Source organism: Mytilus californianus, unplaced genomic scaffold (genome assembly GCF_021869535.1).
Source record: "Mytilus californianus isolate M0D057914Y unplaced genomic scaffold, xbMytCali1.0.p SCAF_21, whole genome shotgun sequence".
In the NCBI taxonomy this organism is placed as follows: domain Eukaryota; kingdom Metazoa; phylum Mollusca; class Bivalvia; order Mytilida; family Mytilidae; genus Mytilus; species Mytilus californianus.
The window spans coordinates 101,117-119,037 of NW_026262670.1; the positions used below are offsets into that span (position 1 = coordinate 101,117).

Below are 17,921 nucleotides of genomic sequence, written 5' to 3' on the forward strand. Positions count from 1 at the left end.
ATTGGGGTCTTCTTATATGCTTTTTCGCTTTTGTTTTGTATTGTGTTTTTCCTGCATCAAAAAAAGAGGGGGAAAAGGAGTGGGGTATTTTCACACACAATATTGTAAGTGCATTACGGGTTTACCAAAATGCGTATAATTTGTCAGTGCAGTGTATCTCCACCAATAATGGTAAAATCATATTGGGTAAGGCAAAACAATTAAGTAATTTTGATACACAAGTTTATACACAATTTGTCCATCTTTTCCATTATATTACTAGTACACACATGTGACAACACTAACGTCATTAATTCTATAATGACAATAATGTATCATATTCCCCCTCAACGAAATGACGTATGCTATATATACAGAGATCTATACATCCATATAAATAACAGAAAATAACATGTATACAATAAACAAGCCTTAAAAGCATGCACATACCAAAAGTGAAGTTGAATAGCAACACATTATATGGTATGTATGTATACATGTTGATTTAGACAAGTAATATAATGATGAAATAGGTTTTTACACTTGTAAAGGCTTTATATTCAGGTAACATCTGTGTAACATTGATTTTTAGTCATCTCTTTTTGTGGCTTACTAATTTTCTTCGTTTTCTTGTAAATAAAGGATAATATAACATTTCATTTAATTTAGGTAAGTTTTTTTTTAATATTAATTGAGGTTATTTAATTATATCTGTGTATTCGTTATATAAGCATTAAATTAGAAATTCTATGTTTTCACAGAAATGTATATAGTACCCAGGGCTTTTTCACATGTTGTAATTAATATTATTTAGGACGTAGCGTAAAATACATAGCTGTATGTGTTGAAATACAGAATTTAATACATAACCTACCCTTCTTTTCTTGACTTGTTTTGAAAAATTTAGATTAAAAAGAATTTTTAAGTTCATGCATTGTAATAATAAGTTATCAATTGATACATTTTTATATAATCATTCTATCCATGGATATTTTAGTGGCATTTAGGTATAGCTATTTCTAAAACGCGTATTCTTTCAATTTTAAACGAGGAGATCTGTAGAAGAGAGGCAAAAGATACCGAAGGGACATTCAAACTCATAAGTCGAAAAAGCGACATGGCTAAAAAAGAAAAAGACAAACAGACAAACAATAGTACACAAAACAAAACAAAACATAGAAAACTAAAGACTGAGCATCACGAACCCCATCAAAACTGGGGGTGATCTCAGGTGCTCCTGAAGGGTAAGCAGATCCTGCTCCACATGTGGCACCCGTCGTGTTGTTCATGTTAGTACAAACCCGAAGTAGTATTCCTTGTATTTCCTAAGGAGATGAGGGTAGTAAAGTCGAATTAGATACAGTTAAAGCAAATACATGTTCAATTAAGCCTCTGGTTTTTTAAGTGCGCATATCCACAATGATTATTTATAAACTAGTTTTTTTTTTTTTTATTAAAACTGATTTAAGCTTACTGGCATTTTTGTTTGACAGATGAAAAGTTTAACGCATTTGTTTAGAATCGAGATAGTTACTATTAAATAAACATTATACTAGTATATGAACTCAGGACAATCAATTAAGCTCATGACTGTATTTGATGGTCAATGCAAACAGAAACATGACACCCACAAAGAAACTTAATCATAATAATTAAAAGAAACTTATCGACCAAGGGCTCACGCATACTAACAAAAGAAGGTTAGGGGAGGGTTGACCGCTCATAAACGTGTAAAACCCCGCCACATTTTTTATGTGCCTGTCCCAAATCAGGACCCTGTAGTTCAGTGGCTGTCTTTGGCTCATGTCTGTCATATTTTTTTTTTTTCGTAAATTGTTTGGTTATAAATAAGGCCGTTGGTTTTCTCGTTTGAATTGTTTCACATTTTAGATATGTCAGGCCTTTTATAGCCGAAAATACTGTGTGGGTTTTTCTTATTGTTGAAGGCATAACGGCTCCCTATAATTGCTTACATCCACTTCATTTGAGCTCTGGTAGGCTCCGTGTTGAAGGCCGTAATTAGACCTATAATTGTTTACTTTTTACACATTGTGACTTGGATGGAGAGTTGTCTCATTGGCACTCATACCACATCTTCTTATTTATATATATAAATACATGTGTATGAATTAGTTAAAAAGATCAAAAGAGGGTAGATATGGGTTAAAGAGTATGCATCAGAGGATGTTAGAGGTATCATAAAAATAACCAGCCAAAAGTACAGATAAATAATACAGAAAAGGTGCAAGGAGCTAACTTAACTGATCTAGAGGACTACATCACGACAAAATAAATGTGAAAAACCAAACATCTTTTATCAATCATTATAAATCAATTTTTCATTTCTTATTCATGTTCACACCTTAACAATTAAATCAAATAAGATTTTATCAATAAATCGTGACTTCAAGGAAGCTAATACTAATTAATAAGCATCCTAGGGAAGTTCATTGACCTGTATTTGGATTAAAAGTGATCAGCAGTTCAATCTTTAATGATCATTGATGTAGTAATATTTATAAATATTAAAATAAGGAGATGTGGTATGATTTTCAATTAGAAAACTATTCACCAGAGTTCACAATGACGTGGATGTAAGCAACTATTGGTAACCGTACGACCTTCAACAATCAGTAAAACCCTTGCCATATAGTCAGCTATAAACTGCTCCGACATGACACTTTAAACGAGTAAACTATCTGCCATATTTATGAAGAAAATATAAATGAAATACAAATATGACAGCCAACACCTAACGACAATCATTAAAATACAGTCTCCTGACTTTGGACAGGCACATACAGAATGTGGATTTGCACTAAGCACAAAACACAACTAACATAAAGACAAAAGACAAAAATTAACGGTCTAAGAGAACTAGCAGTTACTGAAAGTGCCTGTCTCAAGTCAGGGAGACTTTTGTATATGCAATCTTTATGGACAAAGCCTGGTATCCCACCACTTGGAGCTCCAAGGTTGACTGGGGAATAAAAATATGGTCAATTTGGCGTTCTTACGACCGGCAGTTAAACAATTGCGGGGCATCTGCTTGCCTGTTCGGGATGTAAAAATACGTAACCATGCCCTAAATGATATTAATGACACCAGGGGGGAAATGCCTGGGTAATATATGTCTGTGAATACATAGTATTTCTAATTTGATAGTCATTCTCATTCCAAATGCCTCGTGTAGAGAGAGAGAGAGAGAGAGAGAGAGAGAGAGAGAGAGAGAGAGAGAGAGAGAGAGAGAGAGGGAGAGAGGTTTGTTTTGAATGCATAAAAAATAGAATATTTAAGAGCATAAAAAAAAAAGACATAAGCACATCAGCTTGTTTAAGGCAACTTTACATAAGAGATATGCCTCCTTACTTTTATCCTAATACATAAAAGACGAATTGTTTCGTAAAAATCATTCCCGTACAAACGCTGGTTACATGACGATTGTTTATATGACCAACAAATCCAGTATTGAAATTATTTTTGAGAAGATGCATTAACTCGTTATTTTTTATTGATCTATGGGGAAATTGTTAATTTGAAAAACAGACTTACTGCTGCTTCCCTCATATCGATCGTAGCCTTGGTGAGTCGTTAAAGTACTAACCACTCTATAATAAAACACTGATGGGTTTTTGAGTTTGGCCCAGGCAATGCCACAAGTTAATGTGTCTGTCCCAAGTCAGAAATCTCATCATTGATTTAGTTATGACATATATTTATCACAACAATGTTAAATCTGCAAATTTGCGGAAGCACATTTTTGTTCTTCCCTCGCCGGGATTCGAACTCATGCTTTTGGGATATCGAGACAACACCGCGTGCACTGTCTCCAGCGCTCTAGACCACTCGGCCACCTAAACTGAACTAATGATTCGGCTTTCGGTGGCCTAGTATTACCTTTCCTCGTCAGTAGAATCTAGAGTTGTAACACAGTACATGATATATTAGGCATGAAGATGGAATTGATTGCAGATTAGCTAAATATCTATCTTAAAGGATGGTAAAATACAGTCACAGAAATAATTATTTTAATAAGTACGCCTAAACATGTGCCAACTCTACGACAGATCCATGGATTGGATCACCAGTGAAGGTGATACACGGCTGAAAACACATATCATATTCATTCTAAATATCAGCACAACAATGTTAAATCTGCAAATTTGCGGAAGCAAATTTTTGTTCTTTCCTCGCAGGGATTCGAACTCATGCTATTGGGATATCGAGACAACACCGCCTGCACTGTGTACAGCGCTCTAGACCACTCGGCCACCTAGACTGAACAAGTAATTCAGCTTTCGGTGGCCTAGTGTTTTAATTGTTCATTCCTTATTCTGTAGTATTGGCCCATCATTCTTTATTCTGTAAACCCCATCCAGACCCTCATTAATCTGGATTACCTCCGTCTACAAAAAAAAGATAGTATAAAAGCTATCTGTGATTTGAATTTAAATTGATACTACTTATGCAATTTATTGGAAGAAATATAACAATTGATAAATTTTGCAACAGTGCGTTCATTTATTTGTTTACTTGCATGTTTTGTTGTTTAGAAATGTCATAACAACCAAACTTTAATGGCAAAATAAAGATTTTCAAAACATGTCATTCATTCAAAATATTTTTTATAATAAAAGCGACATATGTTGATAATTCTCTTGTACGAAATCAATATAAACATTATTTTTGAAAGTAACCACGCAATTATTCATACGCCCCTTTGAAATCAATGAGAAATTAAGTGATCTTTTATAAACGCTGTTGGCTTACAATGTAAGAATTTCCAATTTTGTAACAACTCATTCGAGTGTCACGTGATGAGTTTATGAGTTAGCGCATTACATGTAAGTATCAGCTTGTAGATAAATGTCAATACATGCATCATGATTGAATTGATATGTGTAAAATGTAATTTATGTTTTAATTTATTCAGCGGTGATACGAATGACAAAACTTAAGGATGAATATCATTTAAGCGTGGACCCCCCCCCCCCCCTTTTTTTCTGAAAAGAAAAATAAAATAAGATAAAAATCATTATTCCTTCGGATAGTACACATATCATATTGTTAAAATTATGAAAGGGACCAGTTTACTGTCATTGAACTAGAATCCCAATTATAAAGTTGTTTTCAAAAGCATTCTCCAATTCAAATTCATCTTAAATATGCAAGAACTACTAGTATTTGCCACTGGACGTCAAGAAAACACAATTAATCAATCAACCAATGAACTTGCTTAATGAGTGATTACAACAGAGATGAACATATATTTGGTATCATTCTCCAATCAACTAATCAAAACAAAGCATGTCTTCGTCTCTCAAAAGTCATTACTTGAGACAGGCACCTTCTGTAAATCATGAAGTAAATATGTCGGGTATCACACCCTCGTTTCAAAAAAGCTAAAGTAAAAAATATTACATGCAACGTGACTTTCGTACATGAAAAACCATACACATAGATCCTTTTATAAACTGAATTCAATTTACATAGTTTCTGTTTCTATCGACTTGCTTGATTTAGATTCACTTTGAATTCGTCTAAAAAAATATATGAAATTATGACGGTAGACATTTCGACACAGTCCCTACTTAGACATGGCTTTTTATCAGAGCTCAGAATGTATCGTAAAATTTGTTTTGCTTTAATAATGACTGTTGTTAGCTATTGTTTATATTCCATAACTTGAATTCACTAAAACACTTAAAACACATTCAATATGATGGTCGAGAACAAGTTAATCGGACGACAAAAGGGTAAAAAAGAAAATTAGATAAAGAAAGGAGAAAAGAGGAGTATACCTCTTTTCCGACCCCTCGTTTACGCTCTGATTTGAATGAAGTTTTTTTTTCAACTTGCCTTATTCAATCAGTTCAGAATTCTTTTGCAGATTTAGTTTCTGTGTGATAGTCTAGTTATAATTTTCCATAATGACTTTGGAAGAAGGCGGTCGGAGAACATGTATCAAAGTTACAATTATATTGGTCAACATACCAGTAGCGGTGAGTGAACAATTATCATATCATCCCGGTCAACATACCAGTAGCAGTAAGTAAACTATTATCATATCACACTGGTCATTATACCAGTAGCGGTAAGTGACAATTATCATATCACACAAGTGAACAATTATCATATCATCCCGGTCAACATACCAGTAGCGGTAAGTAAACTATTATCATATCATCCCGGTCAACATACCAGTAGTGGTAAAACTATTATCATATCATATCCCGGTCAACATACCAGTAGCGGTTAGTAAACCATACCACATCTTCTTATATCTATATAATCATATCATCCCGGTCAACATACCAGTAGTGGTAAGTGAACAATTATCATATCATCCTGGTCAACATACCAAGTAGCGGTAAGTGAACAATTACCATATCATCCCGGTCAACATACTTGTAGCGGCAAGTGAACAATTACAATATCATCCTGGTCAACAAACCAGGAGCGGTAAGTAAACTATTATAATATCACACTGGTCAATATTCCAGAAAATATTTCATCGTTGAATCATAATTTGCCATGTGTCATTCGCATTTTAATTTTATGAATTTATCTATGAATCTAAAGAAGATGTGATGTATATGTCAATGAGACAGCAATACCTTTGTATCGTCTGTCTCATTCACCTATTAGCATACCACATTTCATTTTATTCATAACATAAGACCATCACAGAAAATCGAGGATCCTGATTTTGGAAAGGCACATTACTATACTATGTTTAAAAACTAGTGTTTTATATGTCATTTGCGACCCCCACCCACTCCTCCTCTCTCTTCTCTATCAATGGGCTTACAAAAGGTAGATACAAATATTAAACAATAATCAAAACAAGAACCGTTTTTTTTTTTAAATCAGTGCCGACCTACATTTTGATATCGGTGGTTGTACTGCATAGTAGACCCCCCCTCCGCCCTCCCCCTTTTTGCATTGATTGAACATGCAGTAATTCTGCTTATTCAATTCTTACTTATAAACATATGAATGTATTTAGTTATGCTAGAGAGGGGCGCTCCAATTTTTCCTAATCTGATTTGTGTTCGTATTTTGTTTTCATCTATCATCTATAAAAAAACGTCTTCTTTCAAAACATTTTACATTACACGCATGTTGGAAATATTTACCTTCAACATATTGTATTTTCTATGTATAATGAAAGAAGAAAACATAACCTTGGATTACAGATGTCTATTAATTAAGTACTTCTGTCATCTTTGTTATGGACGTCAGCCAAACCGGTACAGTTGTCAGTCTCATTTGTATCTACAGATGATATGTTACAAATCAAAATCTTAGCTTAAAAAGATGTACGAATTTTTTTTATTTTTTTCTACAAATTAACTATAAATACAAGACATCCATATTGGATCTACTCAAGTAATTTTTTTTGTTACTTATTATTGCATTGATGGATAAGAAATGAGTGTTATTACTTGTCTCATCAAAACCCAAGATCTGTATTATGTAATTTTGTAATTAAATATGACCAAAGCTGTATTTTATCTTTTTTAGATTCAAATTTTAATTTTAAAGAAAGAGTGTTTCACTTGTCATCTTGACCTATCTTAATAATAAAACTACACTTTCTTACCTGTAATAAGAGAATGACACTTCAATCTTACTTTTTAAAGAGTTATTATTATAAATCTTATTTAGTTGTTTTTTTTTAAACTTTGGAGACAATAAAAAGACCACAGACAAACCTTTGTCCAAAAGCTTTGTTTTAAAATACAACCATCTATCATGGAAATCGTGTTGAATGACTGTTGCTACATACAGATGGAGAGTTCGTGTTCAGACACTCGCAGCCATGTTTTTATTGTAAAGTTTTATCCCAATTGAGATTCACTCTCAACATGTCGGTGTTAGTGAAAAAATGAAATAATATAAAAATAAGAAGATGCGATATAATTGCCAATGAGACAACTCTCCATCAGAGACCAAATGAAATAGAAGTTAACAACTATGGGTCACCGTAAGTCTTACTTATATTTGAATAACCATAACTAATTACAGCTTTATTCGATTTCAGCTTTTTGGTCTTGTTGCAGCAGGACTTGGAATATGGATAGCGCTAGATGACCCTAGTTTCATGCATTTTACACATCTGGATGAAATAGAACTGTTTGATACTTCCTATGTAAAAACTGGGTCCTATATCATCGTTGCTGGTGGTTTTGGTGTAGCACTATTCGGTATACTGGGAATCGTCGCTGCAGCAACAGAAAGTATGATCTTATTAGCTGCAGTACGTATTGTTAATAAAATTGTGGAAATGTTGACTAGTGCGTATCCTCCTAATTCCTTTTATAAATTTCTTTTTTTTTATTTACTCTTTTTCAATCTTATTAGTTTTTCAACTTGTATATTTAAAAGTGTTTTAGATTATTATGATAAAATTTATGGTAAAGAGGTGTGGCATATTTTCCTTGTATTCATGTTACTCAGACGGTCAAAATCGGATTGGGGGGAGGATAGTGGAACTTAGAGGAATTTGAATATTAAAGCTGGAGTTTAAATAATATTTTTACATCCTTCAGTTTTAGCCTGAAGCAAATGTTCTTGCCTTGTTGATTGGACAAGGTTCAGTTGACCTCATTTAATTGATTGATTGGTGATTATTTGGTGTCCAGTGGCAAATATCTCATACATGTTCAGGAAGAGAACCAATTAAACAATATATAAAATCGTAGGTACTGTTAAGTAAATCGTGGAATGGAAAGAGGGAAATCTGATTGTTGGATAGGGACAAAAATTGTGTTGCTTTGCAATAGGGTATATCTATAAGGATTCACCAAAGACGTGTTGTAAATGTTTTTTTTTAATGTACAAAGAGCTTGAAACTCTCTCAACTTGAAATATCTGATTAAACGCTTCCTTTTTTAACCGGACGTATCTGCGTATCTATACAGCCCACAAAGCCGAACGGACGCCCCCTTCAATAAATATAGGTCTTAAAGCTAATCCAGTTTACCTTATTTCTAAACCCAAGTCACCTGCTAGTTGAGGTAGATTTGTTCTTGAAGTGTTTTTTTTTTTTTTTTTATCAACTTATTGATTTTGGAATCTATTTTTTTTTAAATCGGCTTTCTCTTAAGTACATTGTCTGACTTTAGTCATTTTGGATGACTCTTGGTAATGATAGTTATTTATTTACTGGATCATGCATGACTTACATTAAGATAATGTGCACAAAAAACTATTAAGAAGAATTCACTTGTAAAAATACTCTTGAATTTGGGGAATATTTTGTAATGTCAAAATGGTGTTTCACATTTTTTTTTATATTTCAGTATACAATGTTAATTGCGTTAGCGATGGCTGTAGAAGTAGCGGCAACAGTACTGGGAGTTGTATTCAAACATACGGTAGTATTTTTACTATTTTAATGCAGTAAACGCCACTTTCTATAAATTATTTTAATCATATACACCATACCATGCGTTTGTTTTAAATGATCATTTGTTTTAACTTGTACTGTTGTAACAGTGGTTTGATTCCGCCAGTGTAGTTTATCCGAATGATGAAAATTCCTAGTGTTTTATATCCACCAACAAAAATGTACTAGGTTTTTTAATGCGGGTCTAGTGTAAAATATCCAACACTCGCCATAAGATTTCGAAGAGGGTTTTCTCGAAGGAGGAAATATTTAAAAAAAAATGGAGCTTGGTATTTTTGGGGGGTATTGGAAGTAACTAAAACTTGCATAGGTGATTTATGTAAAAAAAATGTACCCAAAAAATCAGTGTTTTTTATCCAAGGAATGTTTGATTCCGCATTTGTACTTTATCCGAAGGATGAACATTCCTAGTGTTTTATATCCATCAACAATAACGCTGGATTGATTCAGATGAATTAATTGGTTCCCTGACAATTATTCTCATTTTAACCCATTAATTTATGTAAGGGAGCTACCATTTGATTTTTATGGGGGGCTAGGATGAAAAATTTTGTCCTGCCTTTTTATTTTCCCCTCTATTCGGTCCTGCCTTTTTATTTTTCACTCTATTTGGTCCTGCCTTTTTTTTTTTTTTTTTTTTAATCCTGACTTTTTTGTTTACATAAATTGTCATCCTGCCTTTTTTTTTGCAAATAATCTCATCCTGCCATTTTTTTTACTCAAAACTCCTGTCCTGCCTATTTTTTTCAAATTTCATCCTAGCAACCCCCCCCCCCCCCCCCCCCCATAAAAATCAAATGGTAGCTCCCTAAACAATATACCAGTCTACCATAAACATAAACAACGGTTTTCACACTATTTACATACAATAGTCTCTAGTAAACAATAGTTGGCCGGAATAAACACGCTTACACTGTTGTGTACTTTATCTATGTTACTGTCCTGAACGAGCTCGGTATAGATTATGAATGACCGGTGTCGATTAAATGTGATATTAAAACTAACAATACTAATGTCGTGATATTCACTGTTACTTATCATTTATCAAAAAGCAAATGTGTTCGAGGGACAATTTCTATTTTAGAAATATTTTAATTTTATTTTCATATATTAATGCAAATAATACCCATCCAAAATCAAATACGGAATATCATTATTATAGAGATATCCAGTGAAGACTTTGTGTTAATTTTCTACGTCGTAAAAAAAAGTCTACACCTTAATTTCTGACAAATAGAAGGTACAATATTTTAGTACCCCTATGAATGATCTATTCACAGAGCTCGTCGTTGTGTTGATCGACTTCTAGATTTCATTTTTATTGAAGTTAGGAATTTCGATTGCCCCTTTGATATCATTTTAGTAGTATTGTATTTTTGGGTTGTTGTTTTCTTGACATAAAACCCCAATTTCTGTTGGTAAGTGACTAATTGAACTGAATAACGTTAATTTTCAGGTGGAATCAACAATGGAGAAGGCCATAGGTAGAAGTATAAAAGAGGAATTTGATGGAGTGGCGGATAGCGAGAATATATTTACAATACATTTTAATGCAGTACAGCAAAAAGTTAGTAATATAAGACAAATGGGGAAATATATTTAGTGCAGTACAGCAAAAAGTTACTAATATAAGACAAATGGGGAAATATATTTAATGCAGTACAGCAAAAAGTTACTAATATAAGACAAATGGGGAAATATATTTAATGCAGTACAGCAAAAAGTTACTAATATAAGACAAATGGGAAAATACATTTGATGCAGTACAACAAAAAGTTGGTTATATAAGACAATTGGGAAAATACATTTAATGCAGAACAACAAAAAAGCTAGTAATATAAGACAAATGGGAAAATACATTTAATACAGTACAGCAACAAGTTAGTAATATAAGACAAATAGGAAAATACATTTAATGCAGAAAAGCAAAAAGTTAGTAATATAAGACAAATGGGAAAATACATTTAATACAGTACAGCAAAAAGTTAGTAATATAAAGACAAATAGGAAAATACATTTAATGCAGAAAAGCAAAAAGTTAGTAATATAAGACAAATAGGAAATTCTATTTAATGCATTACAGCAAAAAGTTAGTAATATAAGACAAATGGGAAAATACATTTAATGCAGTACAGCAAAAAGTTAATAATATAAGACAAATGGGGAAATATATTTAATGCATTACAGCAAAAAGTTAGTAATATAAGACAAATGGGAAATTATATTTAATGCAGTACAGCAAAAAGTTAGTAATATAAGACAAATAGGAAAAACATATTTAATGCAGTATTACGAAAAATTAGTTATGTAAGAATATAAGACAAATGTTGATATGTCAGGTCGGGAAACACGAGGTTATAACAATGAAAGAATGGATATTTGGATTGTTTATGATTTTATCGCTTATACATAATTTGTAATGCACTGGGAAATATTCTTACTTCGTAGGATTAAAAAAGTAATAACGTTGGGATGGATTGTATATCATTAGCTACCGCTGGAAAAGAATTATGTTGTGTGCGGACCAGGAAGTCACACCAGCCACGTTTTTCCGTCTTCAAAGAAACAAATGGATTTTTTTTTTACAAATTTTCAAAATAGTAGACCTAGGTTACAGGAAACCATAAACTCTTAAAAATAAATTTAACGTTTGTTTCCACCATTTTTCATAAATGTGTTGAAAGCTTTTGAGTAACACAGTTTAATTAGATTATGTTTCACATGAAAGCTTAAAACTCAGTAATGAAACTGCCGATTACAAACGTATTAATGATTTGAAGAGTTATCTCCCTTAACCCAGATTAAACTCCTTTAATTTGAATATGGCTACTGTATTAAGTCAAAAGGCTCCGATGTAGAACATTTGAAGCTCCTTCAATTTTTAGGCGGGAGCGAAACGAATGGTAAACAAAAATTCTAATCTAGAATCAAGTTTTCGCCGACAAAGTGTTCAATTTTATAATTTTCGCTTAATAAATATTTCAGTTGCAGTGCTGTGGTTTTAATAATTCGGCAGATTTCTCTACGGCTACTAAATGGAATACTACTGTCAACAACGTAACTCAACAGATCCCTCCGGCATGCTGTAAAAACATGACGTTATCAGACCAATGTGTGGCAAATCCAACACCCGTTAACTCTTACACAATGGTAAATATAAGTACACTAAGTGTTTTTTTCTTCTTGAGAAAATTGTTTGTTTATGAATTATATAAACCTTCTCAAGAATGATTAAAACAACTAAAAGATGGTATTTTTAGTTCAGCTAAAATTTGGTAGCTTGAATAAATATCTAATAAATTTAGTACTATTCTAATTCAAAGCAGGCTTTTAATTTTGTACGACAAAAACTTATTTGTGGCACTGGATTCAAAAAAGTTAAACGGACAAATAAAGTACGATGGTTGTCGTTGGTTTCTATCTGTCACATTTGTTCTTCATTTGTTGTTTACATCTACGATAAATAGTTGTCTCATTGGCATTCATACAACGTCTCATATATTTATATATATATATAATTCTATTTTAATAGATATTCTAAAAATGTTAAAGTTTAGATAATACTTGAAGTATCAATCGAGCAATGTAAACTTTAGTCATTTCGGGACCTTTTATAGTTTGCTATGCGGTATGGGTTTTGCTCATTGTTAAGGCCGTGGTGACCTATAGTTGATAACTTCTACGACCACTTGTGTCTTTGATCTATTTTTTGTTTGTTTGTTGGGTTGTATTCAAATTGACGTATAACCGAACTCTCATTTTTATTGACATAAAAGGAAAGTACATTTATTATTAAAAGAAGTATTGATCAATTTTCCTTTGTTCTATGTATGTATCATACACCTGTGCATAATCACAACATTATTGGAAGGGGTTTACAGAAACGAGAATAATGGGCTAAAGTGCAGACTAAAAAGGTAAAAAAAGTCAGGAATAGAGACAAAAAGGTCTAACAGATAAAGAATAGAGAATAATGGGCATAACATGTAAAGAATAGAGAAAATTAGTCTAAAAAATTGAAGAATACAGAAATGAAGGACCCCTTCAACCAGATCCTCTTAAATTATTACACACGGTACAGCTAGCAATGAAATTAAATGGTGTTTATTTCATCAAATCGATTTCAATGAATCATTACACAAGAGATATGTGTGTAAGAGGGTGAAATGCTACTGATTGTGTACTATTAGTTTAATGTTGAAAGAATTATACGAAAAAGGGGGGACAAAGCTAGGCTTTTGTTGAGTTTATTTAGATGTTTCAGAGATATAATTTCTCCTTTTTTATTGATAGGGAATTGCATATTTGAACTCTCTATTTCGGGGTAATGTAGTGATTTTCTCTAAGAAAGGGGTACAGATAATTTCGGAGACATGTAAAATATTATACTTGAAACTGTTTTTGTGAATATCATTTCGCAATATGGGATATCAAGTGCTCTAAAAAAAATCATTATATGAATAAATAAAGACATTATGGTGGTTGTGAATTGATATTGGGGACGATTAAAAAAAGCAACCGAATAGTGAGAGGTACATTGTAATTAAGCTTAACCTTTAAACCTAATGGTTCATGTGGTAGTATATACCAATGAATTATTCTATATTCTGTTGCCACTACGTCATTGTTTGTTATTATAGTACTTGAACAACAATATGTTGTACCTTAAAAGCGTTAGACCAAAATCTCAAAGTCCCTTAAATTTACCTCTTGGAAATAGAAAATTAAACACCAAATGATTACTGATGGTACGTTGTTTCTGACTTTTAAAAAAGAAGAGAAAACTGGTCAGCACGCAAACAAAATAAAGTGTCTGTAGTTTAATTTTTCGTCATGCAAGATGTTATCCTATGAGTTCACAAGTTATAGGCTCATTGTGTTCGTCTAGTACAACGCATGTCATATTCATTTTCCAATTAAAATGAGTTTGTCCTGAATAAGCATGATTTGTTTGCTGCTGAATGTGAAACACCCATCAATCCACCGATCGATCGTTCAAAAATTCCTTTAAGATCTTTGGGAAAGCATGTCAAACGCAAAGTAAACATTTCCGGCAAGTAAAACGAAAGGTAAACACTTCCGGCAAGTAAAACGCAAAGTAAACACTTCCGGCAAGTAAAACGCAAAGTAAACACTTCCAGCAATTAAAACACAAAGTAAACACTGCTAACAGGTAAAACGCAAAGTAAACACTGCCAACAAGTAAATCGCAAAGTAAACACTTCCAGAAAGTAAAACGCAAAGTTAACACTTCCAGCAATTAAAACGCAAAGTAAACACTGCCAACAAGTAAAACGCAAAGTAAATACTGCTAACAAGTAAATCGCAAAGTAAACACTTCCAGCAAGTAAAACGCAAAGTAAACACTTCCAGCAAGTAAAACGCAAAGTAAACACTGCCAGCTAGTAAAACGCAAAGAAAACACTGCCATTAAGTAATACGCAAAGTGAACACTTCATATGGTTGTCAAAGTGCACCACCGAAGCAGCAGACGTAATGAACCACTATAGTCTGGTTATGTGTATTGGAGAATTGCAGATTTTTTTTTTTAAATACAAACAAGGAGGATTAAAACATATAATTTTATTAAGGCATAAAAGTCGATTTCTCATTTAAAATATACGAGTAAAGTTTACTCTGATTTGTAAATGTTTTAGGGATGTAAAGAAGCTTTAGCAGATTTGTTTGAAAGATATTTCTCTGTTATCATTGGAGTTGCTGCTACACTTGTCTTCTGTCAGGTAATGAAATACTAATGAACTACTAATAAATAAATACGTATTTGTTCATATGCGGCGCATTTTATGTTACGCCACAAGATATAAAATGAATGTTTGAAAGAAATAAGCAGATTTGAATCTGTTTTATTTTGTAGAAATTTTCTATTGAATTTTGATTTTGAACACAGTTCCTATTAAAAGCCAGTTGTGCTGGGAATAGACGAACTTTCAAATGTACTAAACTGGTTCCTTCTCTACAACATTAGAGCGTAATATAATGAAATGTAAATAACAATCGAAACCGCTTTTTCTTTTTAAAAAAAAATATTCAAAAGAGAGGTGGAAGATTACCAAAGAGATAGTCACACTCATAAGTCCAAAACAAACTTCTGAAAAAGAACTGACAATGCCATTACGAAAAACAAAAACGACCAAAAGACAAACAACAGTCTACAAACACATATATATCATACATGTTTCGTATCTCGTAAGACAAGAAAGGGAAATATCCCAGCCGTATTACAATTTATGCCGTGGACCAAGGAGACCAAGTGCAACATGATGTGCTATCCTTAACGATCATATGCATCGTTTCAATTGGAACACAAATTTAACATTTGCTTGTAACTAGCAAGTCCATATATGTACAATACAATCGCATATTCTTTCAGCGTATTTGTCAAATTTGTCTGAATGTGCATGGAATATTTGCAAACTTCATTGAAAAATTTGTCTGAATGTGCATGAAATATTTGCTGCTGAACGTTAAGCAAACAACAGTAGAAATAATTTTCACATGTTGCACTTTTTAGGTTAACGCCATAACACACGATTGAAATGTATAAAAAATAGCAAGCATTTTTTAAATCAAAGTTATCTTTTGTAGACATAATCGAATGTACTTTCATTATATATGTCATGCATAGTTCATGGAGACATAGGCTTTGCCTGTTGCCAAATCCAATTCAATTTATTTGAATAGAATACTGTTTAAACTAAACTAATACATAGTTCATCCTGAATATTATGTTCGAAATATTTGCCGCTGAACATCAATCAAATATGTTAAGCATGTTTTTATCTCTTGCAATGCATAATAATTTTATCAAAATTATTTTTTTACAGTTAGTTATGATGATCTTGTCTTTCCTGATGATGTGTACTAAAGTGGAGAATTCTTACAATTTCAAAGAGTAACATCAACCAATAGAGAATCATGCTAAACCCTGATATTATTAATTGCAATATACTCATATTCATGCCTGTACATACATTTTTATTTAAAATATTTTGATTATTTCCATTCTTTAAATACTGTTGTCAACAGACTGTCTGGAAATTGCTTTTTGTTGAGACTCTAATGATCGAGCATTCGTGATCAACCCCTTGCCAACTGTGACATTGGAATACCTGATTCTCGTAGGGCATTCCTACTCGACCAGACATTCTAACCAATGTATTACGAGGATGGGATGTTACATCTTGCTTCGTAGCTGTTGGAAAATAATCACTATGATTGTGTATAAATGTAAATATAACAATAGAACTCGTATGGTCTGATTATTACCCATGTAATTATTCAAATGAGATATACATACGTTGAACTGTCAATCCTGAGCAATACTCAACGCTTCAACTCAGACTCAACTCAAAGATGCACTTGGAATATGAAGATAGGTTGTTCAAAATCTACCCGTCAGATTCTACATGGGTAATCAAGCGATTGAGAGTGAATATTATGTCTGGACATCAATTTTATATTTTACAGTAGATAATTTACTTAAAATGTACATTGTTTACAAATATTTATCCGTCTTGTAAATGTGAACGGTTGACCTTGATTGTTGCAGGTATATTGGTAGGTCATAGGTAAAAAAATAGTGAGAATCTTTGCATACACTTTGTTAGGAATGTGCTCGAAGTGTGAACAAAGATCAAAATATAAATTAACGAACACTACAAAACCAATAGCGATTAAAGCTCAACAAAGGCATTCATTTTTTTCCAAACGTATAGAGAACATAACAATGATCCTCGAGTTAACTGGAATTTATGAATGCAGGAGAACGGGGATAAAGTCACAATATACAACAATGTTGTATGGTGGTGCTCTAATTTTCGGTGCTATTAATATTTATTTCAAAGAACGAGATCCAGCAACTACATAAATCTATTTGAGGATGTAAAATATTTTTATTTAATAAAAAAAAAACATATTTTTGTTTGCTTTGATGTCTTATTCTCTTAATTTTTTAAGTCCCCCCACTGATCATTAGCTTTCAGTATTAGGTGTAAAGATTGTTGAAACTAGGGGCTCCCATAAGCCTTAATCTCTAACCAGTTAGATTGGTCCAAATATCCAAAAATAGGTTTTCTACCAAAACCAAAGTTAAAAGATATGGAACATTTCTTGCATGTATGGTTTCAATTGGTTCAGTAGTTTTTGAGATGAACATCTATGAAAAAGTCCAATTGGCGCCTCTGTAAAACATTCAAATTCAAACAAAGTTATTTCATATAGGGTTTCAATGTAATCTTTGACCTCAGCTGGAGGCAATTTTAAATTTCAAATCTGCTTCAAAGTAACAGCACTTTTGGTCAGGACCTTTAAAGGTACATATTTCTAATTTGGTTTGAAATTGTCCAATGGTTCCAGAGAACCGAAATCAGACCAATTGAACTCCTTAAAGTCATATTGTAAGTTTCATTAGTGCAAAATAAAAACAAAACAATACTTAGCAAGTACCTTCTAACAACATTTTGCATGATTTGTTTTCTTTTCACTTCATAATTTTTGTTTAACCAAA

At 32.5% G+C, this 17,921-nt stretch overlaps 1 protein-coding gene across 2 annotated transcripts; it reads left to right on the plus strand.

Annotated features, from left to right (window-relative positions):
• The first annotated feature begins 416 nt into the window (after positions 1 to 416).
• LOC127731925 (tetraspanin-1-like) lies at positions 417 to 17,346 on the plus strand. Of its 2 annotated transcripts, none has more exons than XM_052240772.1 (8): positions 417 to 462; positions 5,870 to 5,981; positions 8,027 to 8,242; positions 9,288 to 9,362; positions 10,851 to 10,961; positions 12,380 to 12,544; positions 15,052 to 15,135; positions 16,240 to 17,346. In XM_052240772.1, exons 2-8 carry the CDS (start codon positions 5,910 to 5,912, stop codon positions 16,309 to 16,311), a joined length of 795 nt encoding a protein of 264 aa, XP_052096732.1. In that variant the 5' UTR covers positions 417 to 462; positions 5,870 to 5,909; the 3' UTR covers positions 16,312 to 17,346. The 2 variants fall into 2 exon arrangements, with proteins under 2 accessions (XP_052096732.1, XP_052096731.1); XM_052240771.1 differs by lacking the exon at positions 417 to 462 and adding an exon at positions 569 to 648.
• Positions 17,347 to 17,921: the final 575 nt, after the last annotated feature.